The 11,401-nt window shown below is 37.2% G+C and overlaps 1 protein-coding gene across 1 annotated transcript in view; it reads right to left on the bottom strand.

Annotated features, from left to right (window-relative positions):
- The window catches only part of mthfd1b (methylenetetrahydrofolate dehydrogenase (NADP+ dependent) 1b), an 84,196-nt gene that overhangs the window by 14,397 nt on the left and 58,398 nt on the right, over positions 1–11,401 (bottom strand). The window contains exons 22-23 of the mRNA XM_028821132.2: positions 9,663–9,704; positions 61–161 (exon numbers count right to left, since the gene is read on the bottom strand). Of these exons, the coding sequence (XP_028676965.1) occupies positions 61–161; positions 9,663–9,704 (143 nt within the window). The remainder of the gene's footprint in view (positions 1–60; positions 162–9,662; positions 9,705–11,401) is intronic.

Genomic DNA, 11,401 nt, shown 5'->3' with positions numbered 1-11,401 from the left:
TAAGTATTAGTTTTGAATTCTGAAGTTTCCAAATATAGTAAAATCATAGGGGGTCCTTACTTAAAAGAATTGACTGCCACCACAACAGGGACTCCAAATGCTTTGGCATTCTCAATTTGCTTCCACAGATTGCTACACCCTTTCTCCAACAGTTCCAGATTCTAATGAAAAACAAACAAAAAAAAACACAACAAAAGGCCACATGAAAAAAGAAAATTAATTTTAGCATATGTTTTTTAAGTGTGCTTTGTTACAAGTGACATTGTGCAAGGCCTGGGGCTTGAAGATCAACATAAATGATATCTACACCAGTAACGGCGCACTGCACGATAACGTGCAGTGAATACACTTGACTTGAGCATTCCTAGTATTCATGCTTTTTCTCTGTACGTTTATCATTCGTTTGCTCAGTGGTTGATGCGCTTGTTCTTTCCTGAGCTGCTCTTCTTTACTCCACCCTAGTGGCCCGCTGCTTCTCTTCTTTCGTCGGCATCTTTTCACGTTAAAACTGATTAAGTTAGTTTTTGTGTTGCAATTACTTAGTACATTTTCTTTAATCTTTCATTTAATCTGGCACTTAAGTCTTCAATCTGCCTCAAGAATGATTAGCGAAGGTAGTAGGGAATGAGAAGGGCGCATGCGCCGCGCTGCCACCCTGCTGCACGCTGCCGAGAGTTGAGTCTACAATAAAATAAAATAAAAATAAAAAAAAAGGAATAAAATCATCACCCCGAAAGCAGATAGTAGACGTCACGTAGTATATGTGTACCACATTTCAAGTCAATAGGTGAAACGGTTTACGAGCTACAGGTGATTTAAAATCTTGGACAGACAAACAAACAGCCACGGTAGCGTATTATAGAAGAAGTTCGGAGCAGTCTTCAAAATTATGCAATAACAAGCAGAAAAGGTCAAAAGAGTCCTTTCATTAAGGGCAAAAACAAAAGGATTCTTGTGGTTATAAGCAAACATAAAAACACTAATGTCTTCAGAAGAGTCACCAAATTTTTCAGAGCAAAAATAAAATCAAAGTAATGTTTTAAAGCTTGGACACTATGCATGTAGATGTCATGATGTCACACAATATACAAACCACATGCTCAACAACAGTAATAAAATGGTGGTGCCCATAAAAATAAAAAAAAACACATAAAATGGCTGTCATCCACGAGAAATGAGTACATGAAATGGTGGCACAATGACATTACAAAACTGGCAATTAAAAAGTAATACTCAAAAATAAAATGAAATAAATTATTATTGACATGTTCCTGACAAATAATAGCTGGAACTAAAACCTATAAAAAGCAGTGGTAAGCGTCGAGGCACTGACACACTGAGTGTGGCACACTAATGCCAATCAGACTGTGAAGTGGCGGAGTGGACATAATGTGTTCAGCTCTGCCACGTGTGTTACCTCTTACATTCCATACATCACTGGCACTGAAATAAAATGAGTGAAAACAGTACTGAAGTATATTACAGGCATTATATCATGTACTTCTACTAAAGACAACAATAGGAAATTATTCTGTTGGTACTTATACAATAGAATTTAGTAAATAAATATTTTGATACAATTAACTACATAGCAAAAAATCTTTTACACTAAATAAACCTATCAAAATCGAATGCATAGTAAATTATTGATATCACTGAATATCACATAATCTTACAAATCATAGTAAAAAACTGCACTTGGAATTAATAAAAAAAATGTATACAAAATCACGATAAACACAAAATCCTGGGGTAGAAAAACTAAGTATATCCCTGGCTTTAACATTTGGTTTTGGGCACTTTCATGGAAAACCTCTCACTGAACGCAAGACCCCTTTGTCCACTTCCAAACTGCTTGAGCTGACTGGTATCTGAAGATGTCCCTGCATGCACATCATACTTCATATCACCTCACAACAGTTCAATGAGATTTAGATCCAAGATTTGACACAATCCAAAACTCTCCTACTTTTTTTGAATCAATCTGTTGTATATTTCTTTGGATCTCTGTCCTGCTGTAAGATCCATTTTTGGTTCACTTTCAGCTTTTTAACAGATGGCCTAACATTCTGCTTACATGTTCTGTGGTATACACTTAATGACATGAAACTGAACAACCCGAGACCATAAGCCTCATACATTTTTTTTTTTATTTTTGTTCTTTATTTCGCCTTATACGATTTCTCGTATTAGGAATTTGTTTGTTTTCGCATACCCCTTGGGGTCGGAGCGCAGGGTCAGCCATTGTACAGCACACCTGGAGCAATTACAGGTTAAGGGTCTTGCTCAAGGGCCCAGCAGAGTAGGATCTCTTTTGGCAGTGACGGGGATTCGAACCGGCAACCTTCTGGATACCAGCGCAGATCCTTAGCCTCAGAGCTAGGCTGCCACAAGAATTGTCTAGTAAATTGCAGAGTAGACAGCAAATACATTGTGAAAGTTTAACCAACAATTCCTCAGATTTCAGAAATTAGCCAGCTCTGCTTATATGAGAACAATAGTGTGCAACTGCCGGGTCAAATGTGTAGAACATGTAGCAGTAAGCTTTAAATGACTTTCAGGAGCAGCAAAAATGCAGTAGAATGTTTTGAGGTGTTGGCTGCTGTGTATTTGGGTGTTTGGTTTTTCATTTTCTTGCCACCTTGAGTTAGATTAAGCAGGTCTGAGAATGCTAGGTTAGCCTTTTCACTTTCCTATCCGTAGCACAGTTTATGTCTTTAACATGACTTTACGATTTGAGCACATTATCACACAACAAAGTGTTTGTGAAAAAGATTAGTGGTATTAATACAAACACAACAGTGGACTATTTCTGCTCCCTTTGAAACAAAAACAACTGGAGCTGAATTTTGAGAACCTTTACAGGACTTTTCAGAAGCTCTGCCTTGTTACATGGAACTTTTATATGTGAATGTATCAGCCAAGGAAACTGCACATTTGATTCAAGTCTTGGGACTGATTAACCTCAGAATTGCCCTCAGTATGAACGTGTCTACAATATTTCACCACTCTGGTTTATAGCTGCTAAGAGCTTCATCTCCTGAATGACTGTTTTTAGTTTGTGTAACACATCTGACACTGTAGTACAATATTACTAACTTTGGCTCATCAGTCAAAAGATTTTTGTTCCGGAGGCATTTTCCAACACCTAAATTATCTCTAACAAAATGTATTAATGATTTAGAGGCCATTTTTTAAAGGTCTTTTCAGACAACAGTGGCAATTTCTTTCCTGACTTTCCATTTAGAGCAAGTTTTGAAATTTTATTTTTCTGAATGTTAACTGAAGTACTTTGCCAATGATTGTGGAAAGCAAAAATTTAAGCTACTTAAAAGTTACCTGGGAATTTCTGTATATACTTACATACAAGTCGGGTCTTGGAAACCAGAAAAATCGATCATAAAATCAGACCCTGACTTACTGTATACACCCGTTCAAAAATACGATGCCTTATTTTTTTTTCCATCTTCTTGCTTCATCCAGTCTCCCACCAGTTTCTCAGACACATCAAATTCTGTTGCAGCAGCGCAGTTACCAATTTCTTTCGCCACTTCAACAACGTTTAATTTAAAACCAGCTTCATATTTAGGGTGGAGTGGTGGGTCTGAGGCTAAGGATCTGTACTGGTATCCTGAAGGTTGCTGGTTCGAATCCCCGTCATTGCCAAAAGAGATCCTACTTAGCTGGGCCCTTGAGCAAGACCCTTAACCTGTAATTGCTCCAGGGGTGCTGTACAATGGCTGACCCTGCACTCTGACCCCAAGGGGTATGCGAAAACTAACAAATTCCTAATACGAGAAATCGTATAAGGCGAAATAAAGAACAAAAAAAAATATATATATATTTTCTTCTGATCGAATGCTCCATCGTAGATAAGGGATACTCGTACGATGAAGGTGTATGAGGGTGTGAGATACAAAAAACACAAAACAGTGCAAACGACACTTCAGAATAGTTCGGGTGTTACCATGTGGATATGTAGACACAATACATAGAGGTGGGCGTTAGCATATCCTAATCTCTTGGATCAATAGCGTGAATTTTCCACATTCGACTTATATGACCGACATTATAAAATACCAGAAATGATACGGTAAGTTCTTATATGCGGGAGATCTTAAACGCGAGTATATACGGTATTTAAAAATTCACTTACTGAAGTTAGTAGGAAAGCCTATTCTTTATAGATAGCCAATCATCTTGTATTTTTTTCTATTTGTAGATCATCTTTAATGCCACAGATTGATCAGCTTCCCTTTACCTTAAATCCCTACCACCAATATGGCCATCAACAATCTTTCTTTTGAGGACCAGTTTAAAGTCTGCGAATACTGGCATCAGGTGTTACCATTCATATTTATGGTTAAACGCAAACTACTAGATTACGTTTTTCATTTTAAGTCAAGATGGACCTTTGAGGATCCTATTTGATGACTTAGCACCCGATCAGGTCCAATCCAAGCAAACTGGCATAAAAAGTATTCTGATATGGGTACTCTCATTGTTCTACCCTTGAAATCTAGATGTCTTTTGAGTTTTGTCACCTGAATAATTTCCAAAGAGAACCTTTCTCAGTTAATACTTTGATTGGCATTGAACAGATCCGATTTTCCTGTGTGCATACACTTGAAAAAGATACAACACTTTTCAGGAAGAGATTTGTACTTTCTCGTATTACCATATACCAAAAAATACTACAAGTGAAAAAAAAAAACAAAACATCTGTGATAATTTAGACTTTATCTTATAGTGTTTTTGTATTATTACCAACAGAAAATAAATTCATTATTATAGCTTTCCATTTATTAATTCCCATATACAGTAATCCCTCGCTAAATCGCGCTTCGCCTTTAGCGGCTTCACTCCATCGCAGATTTTATATGCAAGCATATTTAAATATATATCGCGAATTTTTTGCTGGTTCGCCGATTTCTGCGGACAATGGGTCTTTTAATTTCTGGTACATGCTTCCTCAGTTGGTTTGCCCAGTTGATTTCATACAAGGGACGCTATTGGCAGATGGCTGAGAAGCTACCCAACTTACTTTTCTCTCTCTCTCTCTTGCGCTGACTGTCTCTGATCCTGACATAGGGGGATTGAGCAGGGGGGCTGTTCGCACACCTAGACGATAGGGACGCTCGTCAAAAAATGCTGAAAGATTATCTTCACTTTGCTCCCTTCTGTGCTGCTGCTTCCTTTAAGCGACATGCTGCACGGTGCTTCGCATACTTAAAAGCACGAAGGGCGGCACGTATTGATTTTTGGTTGTTTGTTTTTATCTCTCTCTCTCTCTGCTCCTGAAGGAGGGGGTGTGAGCTGCCGCCTTCAACAGCTTTGTGCCACGGTGCTTCACATACTTAAAAGCCAAACAGCCCTATTGATTTGTTTGCTTTTCTCTATCTCTCTGGCATGATCTGCTCCTGATGCGCACTCCTTTGAAGAGGAAGATATGTTTGCATTCTTTTAATTGTGAGACGGAACTGTCATCTCTGTCTTGTCATGGAGCACAGTTTAAACTTTTGAAAAAGAGACAAATGTTTGTTTGCAGTGTTTGAATAAGTTCCTGTCTCTCTACAACCTCCTGTGTTTCTGCGCAAATCTGTGACCCAAGCATGACAATATAAAAATAACCATATAAACATATGGTTTCTACTTCGCGGATTTTCTTATTTCGTGGGTGGCTCTGGAACGCAACCCCCGCGATGGAGGAGGGATTACTGTACATTTCACTTGTATATGACTTTGCATGGTAAGCATCATTTCAAAAGTCACTTCATGTTGACCAAAAAAATAAATACAAAAGAACCATTTTTTTTTTATAACTAACATGCAGACAGCTTATATGACGAGCCAAAGATAGATCCAATGTCTTAGCCACTAGATCCCAATACCTAGCTTTTCAAAAATACGCTTTATGGCCTTCAATAAAATGTATAGACATTTGGAAAGAACAAGAATTACTATTGTTAAAATAACAATTCTTTTTATGCTTTTCATTTCTGAGTCATTCAATGTAAGCCTCCCCCATATATTCATGGAAGGAATATACTATGCCAAAAGGATTGTGGGCGATATGACCTAGAAATCATTTCACAATATGCATGAAATTTTGTATAACAATAATTAGGGGGGAAAAAAAGCACAGGTGCTTTCAAAATTTCATAATGAAAAATAAAAACAATATATTTACAAAAACAAATATTACTTAAATAATGCAAGAAAAATAAAGTATTGCCCAGAAAATATAAACTAATATGCCGGTTAATATAAAATTTTAATATACTGTAACTCTGTAATATTCCATTTGCAAATATAGTAGCTAGTCATGATGCCTAGAAAATCTATTGTACTTTTCAGATTTGTTTGTGATATAACATGAACATTATGTATTTAATTGGATTACTTGCTATGGATCAACATAAATATTTTATAATATCAACATGAAAAAAATCTAGAAGCTCTAGTCAATTCTATAAGTAAGCTGTGCTTTCCTATCACACAGTTAAATAGGCTCTGATGATACCAGTTTTATGATGACGTCACATTATTAGTTAGTTAGGTGAGGTTGGGAGCATGCACTGACTGATACAGCACATTAAGTTTGACTTAAGGGGATCACAGTCTTCCATGGTGTAATTAAGGGAAACTGTGCATGCAACAACTACTTAGGTACTTTTAAAAAAAAAAATCACAGCTTCATGGGAGTGCACCAGAACAACAGCAGTATGTACGTTTACCACAATGCACAAGTACTAGTACATATTGTCTTAACATACCATAAAGCAAAGTATTGTAATGTAAGCATTATATACAGAAAGGTGATCAGGACTTTTTAAGACTTGGGACAAAGGAAGACAAATGGATTACATCCAAGTAAAGACAAATCTCTGAGGAAACAAGCTACAATGTGCAAAACAGCTACAGCTCTGATGAGGTAGACATCATTTAACACGAAAACGTCCCAAATCATACAGCCAACGATACATTGGTGTGGCTAAAAAAACAAAAAGTTATTGTTGTGGTATAGCCAGCTTAAAGCCCCAACAGCATTTCTAGTGAAGATATGGAGCAGATGTTACAGGATCACACACTCAAACTGCTGCCTCTTAATGTTTCTGTGGTGTAAACTACCCGACCGATTTTCTCAAAAGTACTTTTTCACCATTCAAACCTACTGTGTCAGTATGGAAGAACACTGATGACTAAAGATGACTACAAAAGAATTTTGCTGTCTATTGTATTTGTATTTTACATAGCCACGGATCTATTGTATTGTTTTGTTTTGTTAGTGTTCCTTCTTTGTTTTATCAGCAGTGCACAAATATTTCAGGACAATGTATTCTTCTAAACTATATTCGAAGCTTTGGAGTTGCCAGTTTCAACAGTGTCGGTGTGTTGTTAATTTTATAGGATGGGGATTCTATATTTTAGGATTTGTATTGTAAGTCAAAAACTACTCCACAATCAGTAAGGTTTATGTAGCGTGTCAGGAATCATTAACTGTACTTGAAAAGCAATGCCAGTCTGTACTACTGCTTAATTTAAACAGGAACAGCACAGTAAGTCAATAGTCAACTAAAGACCTTTTGAGGATCCTACCCAAGCTCTAAGCCTCATTACTCTCCCTCTCTAGTTAGTTTAATGTCATGTCAGAATCTTATAAAAAGCATTAAAGCCAAAATACACTATTTAAAATTAAGCTGACATAAGAAATAATTGAGATCTGCTCAAATACAACTTATCTGGTTGATGGCAATGCCAAAATACTAGCATTTAACACTAAAAAGTAAGCTGCTGATTACAACTGACTGATTATATCTATACAAGTCATCTATATCATGCAAGGTCAACAGAAATATATTTTTATGCATTTAGATAGATAGATAGATAGATAGATAGATAGATAGATAGATAGATAGATAGATAGATAGATAGATACTTTATTAATCCCAATGGGAAATTCACATGCAGTTTATGCAGACTATATAGCAAGTACAGTAACAGAGGCACAGTGGTGCTGCCTCAGGAATCCAGTACCCTGGGTTTAGATTCTGCGCCCAGGTTGTTTCCGATGTGGAGTCTGCACATTCTGAACTGTCCATGTGGTTTTTCTCCAAGTACTTCGGTTTTCCTCCCTCATCCCCAAAGATGTGCAGATTAGGTTAACTGTCAATTCTTGTGTAAGTGTGTGTGTGTGTGTGTGTGTGAGTGTGTGCGCGCACATTAGTGCTGTAATGGACTAGCACCCATTCCAGAGCTACATCCTACCTTCCAAGCACCGGTGTAGGGATAGGCTTTGCCCCCCCCCCCATAAACTTGGGTTGGATAAAGCAGGTTTTAAAAAGATTAGATGAGCTAGAACAAGGATATTACCTCTTTAAGCAAATGCTTCATAGCTTAGGCAGTCAAAACAATCAATTACACTGGCATAGTTGAAAGGTTAGGATACTACAACTGATTACATTGAGGAGTTATATAAGAGTTCATGAAGAGGTTTTGAAATGCAAGGACTAAACAGATTAATAAAGTGCATGGAGACAATAGCAGTTGTTAAGGCTTTTTACTTTACACCTTAACTCCCAATGACAAATAATTTAATCATCATATTACACCTAATAGGAAACACTAAACATTTTATAGAAACTATAGTATTACTACTCTATGTAAAATATGAACAGATTAGAACTACCAAATTTTAAAAAGTAGACACATGTCTGACAGGGATTTATAGACCATCACAGGTACAATATCCTTCATACAAAGATGATAAGAATTTATGGAATTACACTTCATATGACCAAAAAACAAAAAATAATCACTTAGATACAGAATGGTTGGAAGGAATGAAAGAAAGCTTGTCTTTATGAAAAACACATTCTAACTAGACAAGACATTAAGTAAGTAAGTAATCTCTCTATTATAAAAAAAATCCTGGGAGGGAGACGAAGGAGACGAGACATGATCTTCTCGGAAGACAATTTGACGTCCCACGAGAGGCACTTTAATGTCACGTGAAGACAATTTGACGTCCCGCAAGAGACACTTTAACGTCATGCGAGACAAGGCAGTGAGACAACATTTAAAACAAGTTCACGGACATCTAACCAAGCAGTTGTTGGAATGCTTTTGGCAGAAAGATATCATGTGCTTCCAGCTCTTAAAACAACGACAAGCAGAACACGCAGCTTGCAAGCAGCAGCAGCAGGAAACCAGCAGATGATCTGACCGCTTCTCCTTAGCATGCGTTCAGCCCCCCCTTTTCACCCCCCCCCTCACGCGAGCGGCAGAGACGTGAAGTGGCAAAAGGACAGCTGCTGTACAGGCTTTTAAATGATTGACGTGCAGCGTGACAAAAAGAACACACAGCTCGCCAGCAGCAACAGCAGAAAGACAGCAGATGATCCGACGGCATCTCCTTAGCGTACGTTCAGCCGTCCCCCCTTGACAACGCGAGCAGCATTATACGTCCTGCGAGAAAGACCCAGGGCCGGAAATAAAGGACAAGTATTGTTTTTACAAAAGTTTTAAAGTAAAAGTGAAAATAATGCATATGTAACAATTCCCATGAAAATAACAATCTGTTTAAATTGTATATCCAGTAAACCAAACCCGGTGGTTGGCAAGTGAAGTCTACAAAAAAAAATGACTTTAACTGTGCATACCTCCTCAGTGTATTCCTTTGGAAGTGGAATCCCAGCTGTTACCTGCAATTTGGTAGAACAATACATATAATAATTAGTAACATTAAGAAAAGTTAAATTAAAATTCAAAAACTTGTAATAGTCTTTGTACAGTAAGATACATAATAACAAGCTGATTCTAGAAAGAAAATATGAAAATCTATGACTGAATAATTTATAAACTGGTCTTTATCTTAGATGTTTAACTAGGTTTTAGACAACTAATAATGAGAAACTAAAAAAGAAAGGCACACAATAGCAACCGTTTAGTGAAACACTTCACAAATGACAGTAGACTAGTTTTACCTTATTGTTTATAAATAATGGACCTTTTGCAATAATGGGCCGTTTCTAGTTCCAAAACTTCATATTGGTTTTGAATGACATGTCTCACAATGATGAGATGTATCTTATTAGAAAATACAGTATATCACAGTATATCACCTCAATGTCAGTTTATATATCAGTTTCAATACAAAAATGCCATTTGCTAAATATATATAATAATTAAACCAGCAGAATTCTTCCAGCTAGTTTATAAAGCAGAAGAATTACACCCAAAGATTTCTCTATGTGTTACCCAGGCAACAGTGGATCTCCTAGCATCATAATGGCATTTTGTAAGAAATGTTTTTCAACAGTCCAGGTGTTGCATGTTTTTGACAGTGATATTGAGGAGCCTTTAATCAGCAGTGATGACGAAGTGAATCGGTCTTCAGGCAACAAAATGGAAATGGACAGTGAAACCGAAATGTGATTCTGATGAATCTGAAAGCGATGCTCGTGGTTGGGTTTCTGTTCGCCCAAATAAACCAGCACCACCTCGTTTTTATATTGTGGGGCAGCCAGGAATAAAAGTGAATGTTGACAGCCAACATCCACTTACTTACTTCGTTATTTCTTGAGCATGATGAGTTCAAAAAAATTGTTATTGAGATGAACTGTTATGCTGAACAGTGTCAGGTAAACAATTGTACACCTAAGCAGTTTTCCTGTTCAAAGATATACCACACAAAATACATTATATATAGTATTAACATCATCATTTTTATTATTATTTATTTCATATTATCTCTCTCTCTCTATCTATAAAATCCATCGTCTGTCTGTCTACTTTTCATGAGAACTACTTAACAGATTTAGATCGGGTTTTTTTTCTATAATTTGCTTGAACATTCCAGTTGATTCTGCGACTTCTTTTGTTGTGCTATGTATCATAGTTTGCTTGCGGAACCGATTTATTTGTGCGAATCTGAGAGACATGCAGCAGGCCCGAGGGGTGGGGGCCCTCCTCACTCACGTGCCAGCCTTGGGGTGTTCCTTACCTCCACTTTCCTAGTGAATGAGAGAACTACTTAATGGATTTAGATCAGGCTTTTTTCTATAATTTGCTTGAACATTCCAGTTGATTTTGTGACTTCTCTCATCGTGCTAAGAATCAAAGCACGCTTGCAGGAATGATATATTCATGCTAATCCGAGAGAGAATCTCCAGGCTGAGGGGAGGGGGAAGCGTGATGTCAGGAGTAAGGAGCCGGGCAGGGCCCTCCTCACTGTCCTGTTTCATTACTACACAGGCAGAGCCGTGGGGGATGGCTAGTTATTATTATTTGTATCATCATTACACTTTTTACACTTCTGACTTTGTACTTTTAGTGTTTTGCATGTTTTACAGTAGAAAGATGAAATTCAATAAAAAATGTCATTTTTACAGGTAAAAAA

Source organism: Erpetoichthys calabaricus, chromosome 16, assembly GCF_900747795.2.
Source record: "Erpetoichthys calabaricus chromosome 16, fErpCal1.3, whole genome shotgun sequence".
In the NCBI taxonomy this organism is placed as follows: domain Eukaryota; kingdom Metazoa; phylum Chordata; class Cladistia; order Polypteriformes; family Polypteridae; genus Erpetoichthys; species Erpetoichthys calabaricus.
The sequence above is the reverse complement of the archived record's forward strand: the minus strand, read 5'-3'. Positions and strand labels throughout refer to the sequence as shown.